The 22,917-nt window shown below is 38.3% G+C and overlaps 1 protein-coding gene across 2 annotated transcripts in view; it reads left to right on the top strand.

Moving 5' to 3' along the window:
* Window positions 1-22,917, top strand: part of KCTD16 (potassium channel tetramerization domain containing 16) — a 249,864-nt gene that overhangs the window by 72,368 nt on the left and 154,579 nt on the right. The window contains exon 3 of one of the 2 annotated variants that reach the window (XM_075209681.1): window positions 9,686-9,863. The exons of the other annotated variant lie outside the window; for it this stretch is intronic. Within the exon in view, the coding sequence (XP_075065782.1) occupies window positions 9,686-9,837 (152 nt within the window). The 3' untranslated portion in view covers window positions 9,838-9,863. The remainder of the gene's footprint in view (window positions 1-9,685; window positions 9,864-22,917) is intronic. 2 annotated transcript variants of the gene reach the window in all.

Raw genomic sequence — 22,917 nt, 5'->3', positions numbered from 1 at the left:
CATGGAACTGGTGCAAGAAGATTGCATTATCAAACGCACAACTGTTTTTTATTAAAGAACATCGCACAAAGTATTAGAGTGAGTGGAGATTTGGGATCTGAAGAGGGGAAAGTTTGGATAGGTTCTATCTGTAAACCAAGCTTTACTAGCTCACTCTAAGCCAAAATCCAGACCTTTTCCCTGACTTCAGCACTTCAATTCCTGCTGTCATAGTGCTCCTCATAGACTCACATAGGATAATTGGCTGCAAAACGACAATAACCTACTCTTAAAAAAAGAGCACGAAAAGCTATCATATTTCCATCGTACGTATATTGAGAAGCATCCGCCCCTGCATCAGTAGCATATGCTTATGATTTATGATAAGTCATCATCGTCAGTGTATGCTTGCACCTGCCTTATAGTGTCTCGCCTCTCCAGACTCAGACAGGATAGAGCCATGGAATTCTGCATAGGAGCAAATGAGTATGCCCACATATATATATCACACCTAGGAAATAGGGCCCTTTTTCCATTTTATCGTGGTAGTAAATAAAAACATAAAGAACATTTATCAAGTAAGATAATGCTTGGGTAGCTGAGTGCTACTAAGTTGCCCAGGCAATACTGGAGCAGTATGAGTTAACTTATCGCTATAATCGGGCCAGTCTCTGTAGATATGCATATATACGTGAACCAGATCTTTCATACGCTATAAAGCTGGAGTTCCACTAATATAAATTATATATAAGTAAAAGAAAAAAAAAAAAAGTAAAATATTTAAACACAATAAAAAAATAATTTATAAATTGTTTAAACATTAAAAAAAAGCTTTATTTACAAAAATTGCCATCCTGAGATGATGTTATCATCACCTTGGTGGTACCGCCTGCGATAGCAGTGTTATCACCTGCGGTAACCCCTGTTGTATAGAGAGCAGCAAGAAAAAGCCCTTTTCACTGGGTGTAGTGTTTTTCCGCTATAATAAATTGGCCCCTAGGTCTCCTACATAAGCATTTATGGGATGTGGTCAGGACAGGAATTATGTTACTAACACTCTGTGAAAGACCAGATAAAAACATCAATTACATTTTTGTTTGTGCTACTTTTTAATAAAAAAAAATACATTTATTGAAGGAGATGGTAAGGAAACACCACTGGCAGTATGTGGGCAAGCAATGCTCCTGCATGGAAATCAAATTATAATGTCTCACATTTTAGTTCTGGCAAATCATGAGAATAACACACACATTTATCCTAGACATTTATTTATATTAGTACAATTTTCAATAAAACTACCAGCGATTATGCAGTATGATGTCTTATTATGCATATACATAATTATTGGTAAACATATGAGAAGCAGCAAAGTCCCTTAAGTATGATTTGCTGTTCCCAGTTGTACTCCATCAGCAGTCAAAGTTTGTATAGAGCTTTGCATGGAATATTCTTACTCCTAGGATTGCAATGTGTACTTAGACTTGGTATCATTTGCATGATAATCAGCTTTGCTTACTTGAATTTCCCTGCAGATTAAAGAGAGTTCAACAAGAAACATTTTTATTACACTTGTCAGTGGGAATCTGCTTCTGATGCTACTGGAGTGAAATATTTATTTTAAGTAATGTCTTGTAGAGATGAGCGAGACATTTCTTTCTTTTTAAGAATTCTTTGGAATTTTAAGTGTTGAAGTAAATGTCACATAGCTGCAACAATCAATACAAATTTGTTATATGTGATTCCATTTGCAGCTTGAATAGTGTTCCTTTGCTGTATTACCTGAGTCCCAAAATTACAGGTAAAGGAAAATAAGATACAATTCGGTGATGACCGCAATTTGCCCAGCATAATTTGCCAATCCACACCCAAAATATCTTTACCTCATTAATTTTGCTCACTGAAACACAGGGACTATTCAAGACTATGTTTTAATTTGTTATTATTAAATTTGATCAAAACTGCAGTTTGAGTCTTCAAGCTTTCCAGCCAAATCTCGGAAAAACTCTGCATTTTGCAAGGACATCAATATTATTAGTTCCAATGCATTATTTTAGATTTATTTTTCGGAAATGAATACCAATATACACAACTTGACAGAATTTTTGCTGAAAATAGGGGTTAATTATTATTTTTTTTTTCGTTCTGCTTACAAATTGTGAGTTTCTTTGATTTGCAGGATCCCAGCTTTGATTTTCTACTAGCCATCTACTAACTCTGTGGGAGCAACATGAAGTGCAACACAAAGAGTGAAAGCTAAAGAGGGTGCTTAAAAGTAATAATGTTTGGATTATTTTGTGTTGGCCTATAAAACGGGTATAGCTACGATTGAAAAATAAGAGTAACTAGGTAATTGCCATTTCAGTTCTGGCAATTCTCAGGATGACACAGGTTCAATAAACCTGCAATGCATCATTTCTAAAGCTATCATTTTTGCTATATGCACTTTTAGGGAGAGTGCTCTAGGATGTGTCCCACTGTACTTTTGACTTTTTCCCTTTGTCTAATACGTCTAGCAGTAAAGTTTGGTAGCAATAGTCCTAAGATCAATGTATTTTATTATCATCCTCTTCAGGAAAGAGAACAATGTTAGATGTATGACATGTTCATTTATATTTTTTAGATTTGCCATCCAGTTTATAGGGTATTGCATGTATGATGCCTTTCCATATATTTTACCAGAGTAGATGTTCTAAGCTATGTTTACCGGTGACCTCACTACAAACTTGACCATTGTTATGTTATTCATATCACTCTGAAAAAAATTGCAAACAGATTTTCTGCTTGCAGTGACAACTGACCTTTAACATAATTAATGTATTTTATTTCTCCAATTTGGAACTTTCTTGATCCTTGTTTTTAAAGTGGTAGGTGATGGAGAATTAGCAATGTCGGCACTGTCTGGTACTATTATTGGTTCCACTCATACCCCATTCATACTGCACCAAAATCCCGGGTTTTTGCCGGGGCGAGCTCAAACGACCGGGTCTTGGTGCAGTATGAATGGTACAAGTCAAAAATCCCGGGTCTAAAAACCCGGGTCTTCAACCCGGGATTTATCAAGGGGTAATTCCCGGGTCGGACCCGGGTTGCCTGCACTATGAATGGTGCAACCCGGGTTTTGCAACCAGGGTTGCACAGAAAACAAGCTGATTGTCTGTCTGCCTGTCTCTGGAGGATGATGTCATCGGTGGGAGCCCGTGGAAGATTCAAGAAGGAGTTTAGGAGAAATGGTGGATGGTGGAGTGCAGATCAAGCTGAAGCAGAATCGGAGTTTGTTGAAGAAAATTGCTTTTATTTCACTGAAAAAGTGTGTATTAACAGCAATTATGACACACTGGATGGAGGAAGAGGTGCGTGAGCTGCTGAATGTCAGAGGGGAGGAAGAAATTAGAAGGCAAGTGACTGGGACTGTGAAGGATGCCACAGTGTACTACAACATCGCCAAAATACTCACACAACGTGGCATAAAGAGGACACAGCAACAAGTCCTGAACAAATTGAAGTCACTGAGGAAGCAGTACACTAAAGTCCATGACCACAACAGGCGCAAAAGTGGCGCTGAAAGAATGGACTGGCCCTTTTATGACCAGTGCAATATGGTCTTTGGACATTCTCCTCTGACAAATCCAATTGCACTGTCATCTTCTAGCAATGTGGATGCGGCTATACCAACACCACCAGAGAGCACACAGACAAGCGAGGCCGCAACGGTAATAATAGAAGATTCTATTGAAGACACCCCAGAACTGGAGTGCTCTGCCACAACAGATGACACCAACGATTCACAGCCATTCCCTGCTGCGCAAGTCGTTACAGAGACTTCGCAAGAAACGCAGCCAGAACCAGTGCCGGTGTCAAAGTCTACGCCAGGTCCCAGTTTACGCTCCAACAGTAAGTATCTTTAATAATCTCACATAATAACCAACTATATATACATACCAATATATCTACATAATTGTCAAAAAAATAATAATAACTGTATAAACATAACTGCCAAAAACAGAGAACTATATCAACAGAAATGCAAGCCAAATACCAATAAATATATCTACATAACTTTAAAAAAAATAAAAAGGTTTGAACATAACTGGCAAAAAAAGAGAAGTATATCAACATAAATGCAAACCAAATACCAATATATCTACATAACTTAAAAAAGAGAACTATATCAACAAAAAACCCAAAAGACAAATATAATACACTCCAAAGTATTAAAACATTAACACGCATATGTTGCAGTGCAAAACTACTGGGCAAAAGGGAGGAGGCCTCAAGCACATATCAGCTTACAACACTGTTTTTTTGTTCTGCCACATTATATATTCTAATGTATGCTTTACTGTGTTTTTTTCTACGTACAGTTTACAACGTTCCTAAAAAACGCAAAAGGCCCAAAAAAATGGAGCAAGCAACTAAAACAATGACAACTGTCATGATGGATCAACTGCGGGAGATGGACAGCACCATGAGGGAACACGAGAATACACAACTGCAGCGTTTCATGGACAATGAGCGGGATCTCCAGGACTCTTTCCTCATGCAAATCATGGACATGCAGGAACGCGTGTTACGCGAAAATCGTGACTGTATGATGGGATTCATGGACAGACTCCTCTCACAGGTGCAGGCACCTCCTCCAAGTCCTTACTATTATGACGGATATTATCCTATGTACCAGCGGGGGCAACCCATGTTAGGCAACAATAACCCTCCAAACCCCGTACAGGATACACAACATGCTCAACCTATGGGTAACCCCAACATAGAATACCCACCTGGTAACCAAACCACTCCACAACCAGAAATGCCACAATATCGGCAATTGTAATAATCATGTTTTATGGACAAATGTTTAACAGTTAATTGTTATCATGTATGTTACGTGTGATCTGGAAACACGCCGTTAGCTTCACATATTACGTGAAAAGCAAATTTCCACTTACTGTTTGGCCACATTTGTGTCTTCTGTTTACTACTTGTGTATATATATATTTTTTTTTCTACATGCAAGTAAGCACTTTTGTATTGTGTCATTTTATATTTTTGTGAAGAGATATATGAGGAAATATGTACAAAACAAAATACAATATGTGAAATAAACATTTTTTTTTTACTTTTACATTTGTGTGGTACATTCAAACAAGTGAGGTCAAATTGGCAGTGAGGGTGGTCCTAATAAGTTCAGCAGAGGTATTGGTGCGCTCTCCTTCAAAAGTACTGGAGTCCACTGACAGCACTGGCATTTCAGATTCCTGCACATTCCACTCAGGTAGAAATTGCTCTTTTTGTATTTCGCAAATGTTATGTAAAATACAGCAAGCAGCAACCACGTGGGGCACAAGCTTGGTGTCAATGTCATTGCGCTTCAATAGACAGCGCCAACGTCCTTTCAAGCGCCCAAAAGCATTTTCCACCACCATGCGAGCAGAGCTGAGGGTATGTGTAAACCGGATCTGTTCCTGAGACAGGTGATGTTGCTGAGTGAACCCCTTCATCAGCCAGCGCCTCAAAGGGTAAGCAGCATCCCCAATGATGTGTACCGGTATCTCCACACCATCAACAAACGTAGATTTCTGTAAATAAAAACATGCAGTTTCACGTCACCATGTTAAAAATATTGGTCACATAACGCAGTACACTTGGTACTATATGGTGAAAATGCATTTTGCAAGTGGTACATCTATATATAAAAAGGGGCAGTAAATACATACAATATTGATAGCAAACAATAGTATATAAGCTTCAATTACAAAAACATCATACAACATTACACCTATATTTACCTCTCTAGGGAACAGCCAGCCATCTTGTCTTTCCTCAGCAATTTGGTAAAGGTCTGAATTTGCTAGAACTCTGGCATCATGGGAACGTCCAGGCCAGCCAATGAAAACATCTGTGAAACTGACATAAAAAAATACATATAGCAATGTTTAACAATACGCATTACACATGGCACAGTCACATAAAAAAACCCATAAAAAATGCTTACCAATAGTTGTGGTCAACCACAGCCTGCAGAATGATGGAATGCCAGCCTTTGCGGTTGTAGTAATCTGCATGGTTGTCTGTGGGGGCAATGATGGGGATGTGTGTCCCGTCTATGGCTCCAGCACACTGTGGAAACCCACGCTTCAGGAATCCTGCAATTGTATCATCCAGGCGCTGACCTTGCGGTAAGGAGATGAAGCGATGATACAGGGCTTCCAGCAATGCCGTGGTGACTTCATGCACTAGAGTGCACTGTGGATATCCCCACTCCAAACAAGCAGGAGATTGTCCGGTATTCTCCAGGGGTAGCTTACCACCACAACACAATAGAAAGGCGCCTACATGGTGGAATAGGTTTCCCAAAGTTAGTGGCCTTCATTTGCTGCATAAAACAGCAAAAACACACTAGTAAACATGAACTCTGGGTTACACAAAAGTGAGTCGTCTGCCATGATGAAAAGTAATGTGGTAAACAATCACCACCCACTTTTGCATCATCTTTATGTGTCAAAAAACCAGTCACCTTTCAATGACATCACCATTTTTCAGCCAATGAAAACTGCTCTGGTGATGACTCCCACAAATTGCCAGGGCACAGACTTGTGCAGTATGAATGGGGTCAACCCGGCAAATTCCCGGGTCCGTGGTGCAGTATGAATGGTGTTTCTGAGCTGGGGCGCTCCGAGTACTGGCAAAAACCCGGCTTGAAAAACCCGGGATATTGCCGGGGCGGCAGTATGAAAGCGGTATAAGCCTGTGATAAATTAGAATTTCAATATTTGGGGAGTTGTGCTGACCAGATACAGTTGGTAGAACAGACATTTTTTCCTGGTACACTATGTGCCTGTGTCTCTGTATTATCACCTATAGATACAACCTTGCAAGCAGTTTCTGAAAATAATATAATTTTATTTTGTGAGGCTATGTCACCAGAATCTGCAAAACAGATGGCTTTGTAATGCAGACAACTGACAAATGTTTGCCACCCATTACATTTTTTTTTATTGTAATTAAGCTGGAGGAGGATGCATCATTACTTTTATTTCCTTTATTTCCATCGATGTTAGCGTTGTTTCTTTCCTTACACAGGGATGTTTCCACTTATTTGCCCTTTTGGCTGTGCCAGATTTAAGTGCTTATCACTTGGTGGTAAATTTTCAGCCTCACCTGACCTTTGAAGATGGGAAGAGAGTAAATGTTCATTTTTAACGTCCCTCTGAAGGTGACTATCACATCACAGTATTCCTGTCTCATCTTCAAAGTGCTGTAAATAGTCACTGGCACATATTTAGAGTGCTAGATGTACTTTGTTTTCACCGCTGCTAATATGTCCTCCAAGTCGGTCTGCAAAACTGTAACAGAATAAAGATAGTTCTCAATATGAAGCAGAAATTCACAAGTTTTATTATCATGTGAAGTGCCAAGATGGACCAGGCATTTCATAATGTCATGTGACTGGCTCATAGCTACAAAATTAACAATTTTTTTGGGAAAGTACTATTTGTTTGTTTATTATTATTACTATTTATTTATATAGCACCACTAATTCCGCAGCGCTGTACAGAGAACTCACTCACATCAGTCCCTATTGGAGCTTACAGTCTAAATTCTCTAACACACACACTCACACACACAAAGACTATGGTCAATTTGTTAGCAGCCAATTAACCTACCAGTATGTTTTTGGAGTAGGAAACCGGAGCACCCGGAGGAAACCCACGCAAACATAGGGAGAACATACAAACTCCACACAGATAAGGCCATGGTTGGGAATTGAACTCATGACCCCAGTGCTGTGAGGCAGAAGTGCTAACCACTAAGCCACCGTGATGCCATACACAAGATGTCACTCCCATAAAGTAACTGACAGCCAATATAATAAACTTGATATAGGGGCTTCCTAGTACAAAAAGGGCTTTCATAAGTGTGAACAGTGCAGAAAAAATAGGGTTTTCTGCGCCAATTGAGATGCTAATGAATGGTATGTTTGTCTGCTTTAATAGCAAACTTGACTAATAACCGGTGCAGAAAATAGGCAGTCATTGCATTGTAAAAAATACACCAGTTCAGATGACAATGTATTGCCTGTGCATTTGTACACTCGGGTAATTGAGCTGATTACAAGAAGAGAGAAAAATATGTTTTTTTGTGCCAGTGAGTGCATTGTAAAATAATATACAAGTTGAGATTGCATGGACAGGATTGCCTAGGTATTTGAGAACTTATGAGAGTAATGAGAAGTACAGAAATAATGGGTTGTAGGATGTAATGACACATACAGAAATAGTGGGGTTTAGAGTTATTATTGAAGTGAATGATTTATTAAAGTACTGAATGATGTACAATAGAAACAACTTTGCATAAATCTGTTGGACTACTTTAATATACTGTGTGTCACTCACTAAGTAGGATGTACCATAAATGTACCAAGTGTGCATATTACAGAAGTGAAGAATACAATAATAAGGGGTCATGCCACTGGTAAGTCACAGCTCACATAATCACACGTCTTCCCTAGAATAAGACAGGTATATTGAGTGACAGAGGAGCTGTAAATGCCTTTATAAGGCTATAGACATGTGACATTTGTTGATCCTTGCTGACTGGTTCAAGTACGTTCTGTGCTCCGGGAGTGGCCTGATCTCCAGGTTATGTAAATTCTGAGAACTTATGAAGAAACTGGACCAATGTCATGATTATTGATCAAGGGATAATTTGTCAATAATTGCTAAAATTCAGCTGAATCAATTCACTCATCTGAAGTACACTTAAATTTTCTGTAATGTCTTGCAGATAAAAAATATGGATGAATAATAAGGAATATTATTTTATTCTGTTTTACTTAGAGCACAAAAGGAAGAAAAAAACATTATGCATCAAGTTAAGATAAATAGTGAAGGGGAATATTATGAAGTAATAAACTTCCTTATAAGTTCAATTATACCTCATCATCATCAACAACAACATTGCAATATCAGCAAGCAAGTTTGACAGGAGGGGATGGGGAATTCAATTGCTGATTATGCTTCAAAAGGTTAGATCTTCCTCGCTGTTGTTGGATAGCTGGCTATATTTCTCAGGGCACCAGAGAGCCTGGAAAGCAGAGTGAGCTACTTCTAGACAAATGTTCATTTTGGACACCCAAAACCCTATTGTTCAGTTTGGGCAGGAAGCACAATGGATTATACAGTGTCTCAGAGGATGTTTAAATACGAAGTTGCATGCAGTGCTAAAAAGGGAAAGCATCAGCCTGCAAAACTGACAGAAATAAAAACGCACAAGACACAGATATGCTATTTACAACAAACAATGTATCAATAGCCCCCCCCTCCCCCAAAGGAAAGGAAAAATGCATATAAAAGAAAATCACATTATCTCATTATTCTCTTCACCAGCATAACCAAAGTTTTATCACAACTCACCACCTCTTGTAAATGAGAAGATAATGAGCTAAGAAAAAAATGTACATTGGCTAATGGACAATTCAGACCAGATATTTTTCAATAGTCAGCCAAAATTGATTAGTTTAAGAAACGAAGAGTGGGTAAGATTAGAGTGGCTGTGTCAAATAACAGAATCTCTGGATCCCGTAAGTGAAAATTGTTTTTGGAAGACACACAGTATAGTTATTGAGAAATCATTCTCAAGGAGTATTAAATATTGCAAAATTCAAAATAGATACCATTTTTTCCTATTTTTTTTAACCTCCTCTATGCAGGAAAGACAGTATTGTCGTACATGAAAGTTGAGTGCACACCTAAGAAAACACAACACTGTACTTTGGAGCAAAACCCGAAATGGAGAACTTGCACAGGGCAAACAGGCTACAATGTTGAAGAAGCTTTTACAATCTCTGCTATGGCTGTCTAGCAGCTGCCATGATGATCCCTCTCAAAGTAGGCAATTGTTTGCTTTATATGCTTAGAACTATTTTATTACAATTATTTGAAGGTGCTTAAAAAGTTTACTATAGCATGAATTCATGTGTATCACTAGATATCACATATCACTAGATCGTAAGCTCTCAAGAGCAAGGCCCTCCCTAACTTTTGTTTTCACATCTACTTTTATTTTGTCTACTTTGTATGTCTCTGTTTTACATATGCTCTGTTTTCCCCACTGTCCAGTGCTGTGCGCTTTACAAATCAGCAACAATAGTAATTATGATAATACATTGTTGAAAACAGGGCGATTTATTTAACGGTTGGTTAAAATCAATCTGTAAGGATGTGGGGCAGGCTTTCACAGACATATGACAACATTAACTAAGCAACTTTTTAGTTGTTTTTAATCAGTCCTGTTCAGTCCTTTTAGGACTCTCAAAACTATTTAGCTCATTTAACATTATCCAAGGAGTGGACAATCATATTCAAACAATCAACATTGGCGATTAGTTATATAGCATTATATTTCTACCATAGATCCCATTGTTTATTGTATAGTGCACCAAACGTTGGTGACCTCTCAGGTATATTTTCCTACAATTACAGTAATGAAAAAGAGTGAAGCTCGTTACCAGCACATCACATGGTAGCACACCGCGTGAAGCTACTGTAGCACTTGCCGTTAATTAGATGGCCCCTTTATATTTTTAAACAAAAAACAATCACTGTGTATAATTTAATCAGTAACAGCACCGATGTTGCTGAAGAGAAGAAACTAGAAACATAATAATGATATCCTTCTTTTGATTAAAGGAGGATTTGTAAATCATTGTAGTAGTTGTTTCTAAAGTATCTATTTGTATGCTGAAGATTTCAAACAATGTTTATCAAGTAATCTTGAAAAAACAGAAGTCTGTGCTCTGACATTACCTACTTTTCTATTCGCTAAAATTAAACTTGTCAGCCAGCTGTGACTTCACTATAAAGAAAATAAATGCTTGCTTTAGTGGTACTTAACATGTGTCTAGGAAATTAGTCTAAAGAACTTTAAAAGTGAGTGACAAGAAATTAGAATTATAAGTCTAGATTACCTAACTAATAATACATGAAGCATATCCAATAATAGCTATTGTAGATTCTTAGACTTTTACTTTAAGCCTAAGCCTCTTTTCCAGTTTTTGCTGTTAATGAAAGCAATTCTTCTTGAAAGTGCTGTGATAGGTACTAACCTGTTTTAAGTGATTTGATAAAGTGAAGCTTTTAGCTGAACACAGTTCTCTTGTGCTCTGTTGCCTCTTCCAGTGAATATGCCATGAAAGCTTTCCTGGTGACTGAGTCGGCATGAGCCTTTTGGGACTTCTGTGACTGCCTATTATGTGCTTCACATCCTTCTGTCTTTTACTGCTAATCACCTGCCTAGCAAGTGCAAAATGTTCAGGTTCAAGAGTTCCTTTCTTAAATTACTGAATAAAGCTAATTTCACCAACTGCCTTCCTTTATCTCAATTTACATAGCAAGAGATGATCGTTCCCAATTGCTTTAAACAACTTTTTACATTTTTGCATTTGCAGATAAAAGCAGCATATTTAAGTGATATATATATATATATATATATATATATATATATATATATATATTCAGTATTCAAATAGGTTCCTGTGCATGTGTGCTTCTTTCAGATATTCAGATCATTGTTTTCAGCCCTCGAAAGTTAAGGAAACAGTGAAGGCAGTACCTCCATCCCCTTTGAATGGAAATGGTGTACTGTAGATCTACATATGTCTTCATGAATAGTTTAGTAGAGAAGCACAGCCCCTTAGTGATTGAAGATAGAGTGCAGGGACGGAAAGAGAAAAAAGGACGAGAGGAACTCTCTCAACAAGATAGCATTTAACAGCAGTATTATTGCCTGTCAGAACTTTTGCTGAATCCTACGCTTGCATCGAAGCTCAGCAAACAATAACATAGTTAGCTGACACAACCTCCATCTCCTGTAGGATCAGTTGTTTTCAGTAGAGGGGGAAGGGGTGAGTACAGTCTTTCGATTGGGTACAGCTTTGTGTGCTTGTCACCAGACTGGGCTTTGCACTACTTTGTACACTAGCCAACATAATTAGGTTTCCAATTTTAACTAGCCAACAGACTGGACTTTGATGTGCACACTAGCTATCAGATTGTATTTACCATGTTGTACTAACCAATGGACTAGACTCTGTGATATATAGTAGCCAAAAGATTGGAGGTCTACTTTGCACATTAGTCACTAGACTGGGTTGAGCTTTCTATAGCAGAAACTAGAGTGGGCTCAGCTGTGTATACAAGCCTTCAGTGTGGACTCAGTTTTGCACCCTAGCCACCAGACTAAGATATATATTGTAAAATAGCCAACATAAAGGAATATCCACTTTAAAGTACCCACCAGACCGAACTCAGTTTTGTATGTCATCCAGATAGGATGCAGCTTAGTACACTTGCCACCAGAATGAGCTGTGTTGTATACTAGGTAACAGAGTGAGCTAGTCCATTTATTGTATACTTGAGCACACAAAATGGGATCTTATAAAATGGGCATGGGTGAGGTCCAACATTTTTTATTGAGCCTCTAACAGCCACGATCAGGAACTAATTACACTTTGCTCTAATATAGTAAAATAAAATCAGTTTTCTTAAAGAGTTAAAGTAAACCTAACTGCCTGTCAATATTAATATTCCATGATTCATTGGTATATGTGACTGCAAAATGCCATGTGGCTGCGACAGCAGAAATAATGGGGGTACTCCGCACCCACAAAGCTGAGTCTAATGTATACAGGTGCTCATTTTCTTAGGGTCTTCTATATGTGCTACTCATGCTGTAATAATTATGGACACATACAGAGTGCAGTGATTCCAAATTGAACCTGTGATGGACTATTTACTGCTCTATGAGGTCATGCAACACTTGCGTAGGCCAAACATTTCATTTACCCATTTGGAATAATTTTGGAGTGTGCAGAATATCTATCTAATGCTATTCATAAAGGAGTTAGTTTTCCTTTGATTAAATATCCAATATATTAATAAAACATTATTAAATACATACTTCATTCACTACATAACAGTACAATATTTTTACTTATGGAGAAATATATTTCTGCAACATGTATCTATTATGATTTCTTTAAAAAGGGTTAGATCATTCCGATAAAACCACTGTGCGAACACACTTTCATTTCATATCATATATTAGTGAGCTGATACACTTCCGTCACTCTCACAGAAAATAGATAAGTGCATCTTGATGACCTCAATAAGTACACAGTGATATGAGCTCTTGTGCTTTTCACTAGCATGTTGTGTCAGCTCTTTTACTTTGTACTTTGATGTTTTTCTTGGTCGAATCTATTTTATATGACAACCAGTTTGCAGGTTATTTTATTAATGTTTTAGCAGAGACTGCTAAAAATATTTTTATACAATTTGATTTTTAGAAAATGGTCTGAGTTTGTTAAAGAAAAGTCTGAACTCCCTTTTATCATCCCATGTACAGTGCATAATGTCAATACTCTGCATAGATTTGCTGGCTGAAAGCTTCACTGATCTCCAGCTGCATTTAGTATTTATTCATTTATTTTCCAGTGCTGATATTAGCAGATTCCTTGATGGGTTCAGCTGTAAAAACAGAAACATTTAATAGAATTTGTCTCAGGTGTATCAGATGCAGCATTTCCAGTAGACGCCTGTAATCGGATGTTCTTCAGCAGACATTAGCTAGGAACATTGTGATAAAATTAAACATTAAGAACATATTATCGAACCACATGCATCCACTTTCAGGAAATTAATAATGTGTGCTTTGCTCAGTAGAAGCGGCATGGTGGGTGGCTTTTAAGTTGATTATTGTTGAAGAATAAATAAAAACAAAAATGCAACATATATAAAATCATAAGAGAATCTGTATTTTGCCTGTTTTAAATTCTGTAAGAATTTTTGTACCTTTTATTTTCAGATACACTGATACACTGATGCACTGATTATTTTCAGATACACTGATAATAAAATAGATGACATGACATCTATGTATAAGTATACCATTCTGTTACACACTAGACAGACACAAGGCTCTACACCCACCTCAACTTGCCAATGCACATGATCATGCACAATTCTGTTACACATTATGCATGCACAGGGCCTTACATATGACATGACCACCAGACACAATCATAATACAATACCAATACAGTCTATAAAATACATTACATTATACCTACTCGATATGCTTTGACTGCCAGGAATGACCATAATATAATTTTATAACACTGTACAGAAAAGGGACACCTACAAGACATCATCAGTGGACATGATCATTGTATATTTTTATTACAATCTGTGCTTTTACCAGTATGACACCATCACTGGATGTGATCAATATAATTCTAATACATCTATGACTACATTAGGGTTGCTGAATGCTGAAGCTTGTAAGCAACATGGTAATCTGTTCTCTCTCTTGTTTGCTATTTCTTTATTTACTTATGCATTACATCATATTAAATAGAAACTATATAATTGTATATTCTATTAAGTTATGGTCATATGTTATTTTAAGGTAGGACAATGCGTATAATACCTAGAAATAATTACTCTATATTCCCTCTATAGTTTCTGCCTCTGGCTTAGTCTGTTAATAGAGAGTATATATAGCACTATGCAAATGGGTTAACAGCAGTTCCCCAGAGGAATGTCTGCACTGATGTAGAAACCAATGCGTGGGGCTTCCCTGCATGACTATCCACTTGACAACAGGGATTATTTTGAAATGCTGCATTGATGTTAGCTCCCTCTGGACCTTGTACAGCGTCCTCCTGAGTGCACACTGTACAACTTCCTGCTACAACAGTACACATAAAGCAATCCTCTTTATTTGTTATGTGAATATATATTAATATTCCTTTTTAGGACTGAAGAACGTTGAATGTGTGCTTGTTCTCCTTGTCTTGTCTGATTGTGCTTCACTCTGTGTCACCTGCTCTACGATCTAGGTCATTTAAGATAGCTTAATGATTAAAAGCAGATACTGAAAATTGTACAGCCTACAGAACTGGACTACTGTTATTGTATTATTACACATAGATATATTATAAAAGTGTATTAAGACATAGGGTACTCTGCAGGTTGTCAAAATATGAAGAAATCTATCAGTCTCAGGGGCAGAAGTTCCTATTTAATATCTCCATAACTGTGGTTGAAAACTAAGGAAGACATGATCTGTGCCAAAATTATTATTATTATTATTATTGTAGATTTATAAGGCGCCACAGACAGGAAAACAAAGGGTATGATGGACCCTGTTCGTTAGAGAGCTTACATTCTAAGTGGAAGAGGTCACAGCTGAAACAAAAGGAGCAAATGTGGTTCAGAGTGGAGATTGAGACAGTTGTGAGGGTGCGTTCGTGTGAATAGTGTTATCCGGGATATGGTCACCTCTAAAAAGAGATGGGTTTTCAAAGAGCGTCTAAAGCTTTGAAGGTTGTGGGAAAGTTTGATTGAGTGTGGGGTGGGAGGGAATTCCATAAGTGGGGAGCATCACGGGAGAAGTCTTGAAGGTAGGAGTGAGAGGTGGTTACCAGAGACGAGACAAGGCGCAGGTCAGAGGTAGATCTTAGAAAGCAGGAGGAAGAGTATTATGATATGACATGAGATGTGACATTTGAGATGTATGCAGGGATAGTGTTGTTGAGGGATTTGTAGGTAAGGGTGAGTAATTTGAATATGATTCTGAAGGACACAGGGAGCCAATGTAGGGTTTGCAAAGTGGTGCAGCAGATGTGGAGTGGTGAGAGAGGAAGATCAGTCTTGCAGCAGCATTTAGGATGGTGTAGATATATGGGTGTTAGGAATGCCAGATAGCAGGAGGTTGGAATAGTCAAGGTGGGAGATGATGGGAGAATGGATAGTATGTTGAATAAGAAAAGGGCGTATTCTGCCAATGTGTTTATTATGGAAATTTATCTAAGATGCAACGGAATGATGTGTTGTAAACTCTACAATGACAAATATGTTCTATGTACACTCTCTGTGATACCGCAAGCTGTTCTGTGGTGTTTAATGCCGCTGTATTCTGTGATATTAGATGCTACGCCTATTGTTCTGTGCCACTAATTACTGTTGTATGTACTATACTATTTCTATGTATTGCCCTGTGATGAACTTTACTACACGTCTTAATATTTCTGTATTAAATATGGCCCCATATCTTTTCGTACACGTAACTGAACTCTTTTCAGTGTAGAAAATGTCCTGTCAACAGGTTCCAAGTATGCTACAGCAAATTTTGCAAAATAAGGAGCAAAACATTTTTTAGGAATCAATAACATGTAAGTTTTCAGTCACATATCTTTGAATATCAAACAAGGAGAATTTGCACAAATCAAGGCATGTCCATCTGCCCAGACCAAACACCCTTTCTAGGTACCTTTCTGAAGAGACCACACCCCTTTACAGATAAACCCTTTGTCACTCTAACTGTACTACACTCCTTTTGTTGAACACAGGAGCGTGCATAGTTAAACATATCCATGGTGTGTGAATGCATGAAAAATTACAAAATTGTAAGTGTTCATCTTTGGTCATTTAAAATGTTACAAAATATGGAAGCAAAATTTTAGAAAGTATATTACATAACAAAATGTACTCACAACAATCAGGAGCACTCTGAGGCAGGCAGACTGATAATGTAAATCTAGTGAAAGTATTATACTGTTCTACCTCAATTAAATATTTATGTCAATGGATGGATAGTATTTTCCTCTGTCTTTAATGTACAGTGAAATTTGACCATAAAAAGCACTGCGGTAAATTCGTCAAACTCTACAATATCTGTTTTCATGTTGTCATTATGCCTCAATTGACTTTACATCTGCATGCTTCATAAATATCAGACTCTCATATCCAATTCATTCCTTTGTAAAAAATGATCATGTACATATGGAGAGTTTTGTTCTTACATAATGCCCTCCTAATGTGTATGATTTTAAGACACATCATAGATGTTAATAAACTGCTGGATATTTTAGGATTTGGTCACTTTCCAAAGCTCTGCTTTAATTGGAAGGCTGAGCACAGCGTTTAAAAGTTTAAACATTTGTGTGTGTGATGCAAGCTAATTACACATTTCTGTGCAGATCTTGCCAAGTGGCAGCTCCATCTGCGGTGGCGGATTTCAAGCTTTTGTCAACAGATGACAATAGGCTTTCACATTTTGAAGAGAAAAGTGATTATGTGATATGAAAACTTGTCAAGAGGTGTGGGTGCAGTGCCTTCTAAAGAATTAGACTCTGTCAACATCATGCTTCTTCAATAGAAGACTACCCATTGTGATACACAATACTGAATTCGAAAAAAAAAATGCTTATCCATTTAAAATGGAATATCAAACATGCATATACTGCCGATATCATACAGACCCGTTAATAGATGTGTTCCACTGCGGAACGCAAAAGCTTAATACGATCTTATGGCAACTCTAAATCAAACAGTCCACACCACGCCAGGCCAGACTCTCTAATTATATTAGAACAAGTTAACCCGTGCATGATACTCATGCATTCTAGTCAAATCAAGCTACTTAAGGTCTTAAAAAGGTTCTTGTCATGCATTTGGGCCTAGCCCAGGCCTCCTCAGGGGAAGAGAGTTACTTCCCGACGCAAGCGCCCTTTTTAATGTGTATTCATGAGGTAAAATTACCTCACAAAAATGAGTTTGACCCCTCAACTCGTAAATTTAGCCTTTACTACCCCTCCCACGGGAGGAAGGGGGGATGATGGAAGTTAACTGACTTCACTATTCTAATTTTTTGTCAAATAATGTTAGTATACCAAATTTCAGGTCAATTGGATGAGCCCTTTCTGAGAAAATAGTTTTTTCCACACACACACACACACACACACACACACACACACACACTAACACACGCCGCTACACATGTGTGTGCATGAGGTAAAATTACCTCACGAAAATGAGTTTAAAGCCCTCAACTCGTAAATTTAGCCTTTACTACCCCTCCCACGGGGGAAGGGGGGATGATGGAAGTTAACTGACTTCACTATTCTAATTTTTTTGTCAAATAATGTTAGTATACCAAATTTCAGGTCAAATGGATGAGCCCTTTCTGAGAAAATAGTTTTTTACACACACACACACACACACACACACACACACACACACACTAACACACGCCGCTAGGCTTTTACTTTTATATTTTAGATAATGCTAAGAATTTAGTAGGTCAGTGTATAACTCCGCCCAGCAGGTGGCGCTGCAGCTTGTTTTTTTTTTCCACACACAGACTAACACACGCCGCTAGGCTTTTATATTATAGATGGTCCAGTTCATCTATTAATTTGTTATATGAATAGCTTTACTTTTGACTATCAGTTAGCCACATAGTCATTTGTAATACCAAATTTGTAAGAGTTATCCCATACCCTTAAGCTCTAACGGCTGATATTCTCCTTTTATACAGTCAGCTTCTTCCCCTTACATAATAACAGTACCTACTTGATACCTGAAGTAAGACACAAACACAGATTTCAATTTTGTCAAACTAAGGTTATAGTTTTAATTGTATAAATGATGGTGGTGAAGAAAGCAATGCAAGTTCAACTAACAATCTAATACTATACAGCATAGGGATGGCCAACCGGTCCAGAATCCCAGCTGCTAACGTGCGGTGCTTAAACTCTACCCAGGGCCTTCGCAAAAATTACCCTAACAGAGACATAGATCAAAGGGGGAAGAATCATGCGGCCAAACATAGACTCTTGCGTCATGGGTTATCCGCTGACTGCACTGTTTTCCATCTGACTGTGCCTCTTCTGAATGGGAAAAAAGAAAATTAGATTAGCAGCACAAGCAACCACACATAGCTAACAGACATATCGTGACAGGGAGGGATGGAAGGACTTTGTGAAGAAAAAAGGGAGAACTTCCTGTTCTTGGATGCTATATAGGTTTGCTTGCCACTCCCATTGCCAGACTGATATAAATTCAAAACCAGCCAGGGAAAATTTTAACCCCTGAAGGTAAGTGTAATGGAAGCCTACAAGTCTGGTGTTTAAGTGCGTTCTTACTTATTCAGGCCTTCATTTATCATTTCCACACACGCATTTGCAGTGACACAGAAACATCATGGAGCATCAAGGATTCCAGTGCATTGTTGAGTGTCAACAATCTCAAGACTTCAAAGGGTATATTTACTATGTGGTGGTTCCGTAGAACCGCCGTTTCCCGACACTTTGAAGTAATTTTTTAAAACGCCACTTTTATCAGTATTTGTCTTCAATAAAATTGCTGTTTGAAGAAAATTACTTCATAGCGCCGGGAATTGGGAACCACCGCATAGTAGATTTACCCCGAGCATCTACATCTACATTCGGGAACCATCGCATAGTAAATATACCCCCAAGCCTCCACAACTACATTTATTTAATAGCTAACTATCCTAATGGTTGGGGTTTTTTGGAGACTTATCACTAAGTAAAGAATTTTAGATACTATTCTGTGCAAATTGGTTTCAGATGAGCACCTGCAGTTGACTAAAGAAACTAGTGGAACCATTTTATAAACTGTTTCATTTTTATGGAAAGAGAGACTATTGTGGATTTCACAAACTGGTAAGCTCGGTTTGAAGGACTATTAAGTGGACTCAATTTCCAACATAAAACTTATTGTAGAGAGTAGTTAGCAGTAGAGGTTGTTAGGTTGAGTACTTCACCATTAGTACAACATCTTTACCAAAACTTAATACCCGTTTCACACAGAGCCATGGACCCCAAAATAACCCTGGTTGTGTGTCGGTGTGAATGAGGTGATCCGGATCATGTGACCAGGTGTATTCCCGTGTTGGACCCGGATATGCTGCAGTCTGAACGGAGTTCCCAGGTTATTCTACCCGGGCTTTGTAAAAAGCAGCTCATTGGCGGGGCAGAAACGCTCTCTGATGATGTCTTCTACATGCTGCTGAACAGAAGGGATGGCGAATTAGCAGGACGCAGAAGTGAGACTACTTGCTGTTGGAGGGGTCGAGGATTTTCATCAAGCTGTGCTAACAGTAATGCAACCCCTGAAAGTAGCCGTATTGGCTTTCCCACGTCACAGATGATGGCTGAAGAGATAGCAGACAATAGTGAGTATGATTCATATTAATGAAGACCTAGGCAGTAGCAGTGAAGAAGCAGTGGACCAAACTGATGCACAGCCTTCGTGTTCAAACAGTAAGTTAACTCACTTTGGGGCTCACTTTTTTATATTAATAATTGCTTCTCTGCTGCGCTTATTTGCAATACGTTTTGCACTGGATTTTTATTTGCAATCATAATGAAAATATCCACATCATATTATAAGTGTTAGTTATTAGCGATAGCAGCTGTACCTGCAAGTTCCGTTGCCCGCATTTTGGAGGGCTGAATCTGACTCCGCACATGCCTCCCTAGCCTTACTGTGGATTTTTATACGTTAATATTATTAATAGTACTTTTGTTTTCATTTTGTTATAGTCTATACAGTTCCAGCAAGGAAAAAGAAGAACACAAGGAAGTTACAAACCACTAAAACCATGTCTATCATATTGGTGGAGCAACTAAGGGAGATTGATTTGGCTATGTAGGGGCAAGAAAACGCCCATCTGCAGAGGTTCTTGGAGCATGAACAGGAACAAAAAAGCAATTTTATGACACATCTAATGACCATGGATAAGTGTATGAGTGAAATAGAGTCAGATGTCTTTCCTATATCATTTGATTACTAGAGTGCAAGGGCCCGCACCACATCCCCACCCTTCCCAACACTATTCTGTGGGAAATTATTCCAATTACGGTGTTATTTTGAACCCAGTAAAATGGACACTCCTCCCAATTGTGATGTAAAAATGTACAGGCAGTTGCAATAGTTTTATTGTTTTTCCGTTATAATTGTTTTTTATAAAAATATTGTTGATTTGTAATTGCGAAAATTCATTTCAAATGTTTTGTTGTTTAAAAACGTTTCTTTATTTCAAACACAAGGTACACAGGCTATTATGCTACAATTAACATATTACTGTTTTTAAAGTAACAATTTTTAATACAAATGGTCGACACCTATGAATTGGAAAAAAACAACAATTTTTTAAACAATGTGTCTTTACAATCATTCCTAATGCTATCTATGTGTCTAGCATTTCTGTTATTTTGGTAATAATAATGCTCTGCATGAGTTCAGCACTGTTAAGTTGCTCTCCCTCATAGGTGACAGCATCTAATTGACTGTCAAGCCGTTCAAGTTTCTCTATATACCACTCTGAAAGAAACTGATCTTTTTGTATTTCACATATATTATATTAAATGCAACAAACAGCATATGTATCTGGAATTAGGTTGATGTCAATGTCATTCCTCTTTAATAAACAACGCCAATGTCCTTTTAGTCATCTAAACGCATTTTCAACCACCATCCTGGCAGAGCTAAGGGTATTGGTGAAGCGAATCTGTTCAGGTGAAAGTTGTTGATGCTGGATGTATCATTTCACCATTTTTGGTTTTACTGCTTTGCCTGGCAGCTCTTGCCTCCTGGACTATCAGACTTTATCATTTGTGTTCATTTTATTTGTTAGCAGCAGTACCTCTGATCACCAGAGGTGCTGCTATTGTGCCTGTTGTGCTCCTAGTACCTTAGGAGTTAACACTGCTTCCCTCATTATCTCATGCACCTGGGTGTGTTCCATTTATACCTGTCTCTCCCAGCATTCAGGGCTGGTTATTGTTGTCCCATCCTGTTGTCATATCCTGTTGTTACACCCTGTGGATTCTTCCTCCTGCTTTGCTCCTGTGATTATGCTGCATTGGGATCTCAACATACATTCTGCTGACCTGTTCCTTATGTGGACCTGGGACTTATCTGTGCATTTCCCTGTACATGCTGCCTGGAATATTTCCTCACTTCCCATTTACCTGCAACTGCTGTATATCTGGTAAATTTTGCAAGCTATCATGTCATCAACTGTTCATACTCTCCAGCAATAAACATTGTTTGTTTTTTCACCTATCCATGGCTCCTTAGCTGTATTTCTTCATTGATCTGTGACATATTATAATTAATAATATTATTCTTTATTTATAATGCGCCTCAATATTTCCACAGTACACATTACAAACAATAGACCATACAGAGAAACAGTAGAGAACAATAAATGAGTAATACCAAGACTGCAGAAGCTCCAGGCAAAGCAATAATAGTAAATTTGGAGCAGAAGAATATGTATAGAGACAGGAGGGAAGAGGGCCCTGCTTGTAAGAGCCTACATGCTAAAGGGAGGGCTAAAAATAGCTGGAACAAAGGGGGGGAGTGAATAAAATGGCAGGGAAGAGAGAGGAGATGAGAACGAGCATGGGTATAGGTTTAGGTGGATGGCTGGTAGGCTTTAAGGACGAGATGAGTTTTCAGTGCCAATTTGAAGGAGCACACATTAGGGGACATTTGGATGGAGCATGTGAGGTCATTTCAGTGGAGGGAGGCAGCTTGGGAGAAGTCTTGGATTCTGAAATGGGATCATCTAGTTTCATTAACCATCACCTGAATGGATTATGCTGCAGTCACTTTGTGCACTAGAGTGCAAACACTGGATAGCCCTACACTGAACAAACACAAAATTGTGCAGTATATTCCCAGGGTTGCATACCACCACAACACAATGGCTAGTGTCCTACTTGATTCAGTGGGTTTTCTGTAGTTTGTAGTATTGGTTAGCTAGAGTTGGGTTAGATGAGTTCTAGTAAATAGTCATATTACACGCGACATGTGAAAGCGTGCAATACTCTGGTGGTCATCAATACCTTTCAAAGTAGACCGGAACGCTTGTACATCGTTCTCTTACCCACATTCTTCTGTTTGTCCCAGTGCTGAAGTTGAGTATGGTGCCAACTGTGGACAACACAAAGGCTCTCCTCCTGTGTAAGTATTGGCGTTGAATTTTAGCCCTCTCTGCCAAAATCTCCACCCTTTTCCTGCAGAAATAACACTGGGCCAGATTAGAGACTTTAACCAGCTG

This window comes from Mixophyes fleayi, chromosome 4 (assembly GCF_038048845.1).
Source record: "Mixophyes fleayi isolate aMixFle1 chromosome 4, aMixFle1.hap1, whole genome shotgun sequence".
In the NCBI taxonomy this organism is placed as follows: Eukaryota; Metazoa; Chordata; class Amphibia; order Anura; family Limnodynastidae; genus Mixophyes; species Mixophyes fleayi.
This window is presented reverse-complemented; position numbering and strand designations above follow the sequence as displayed.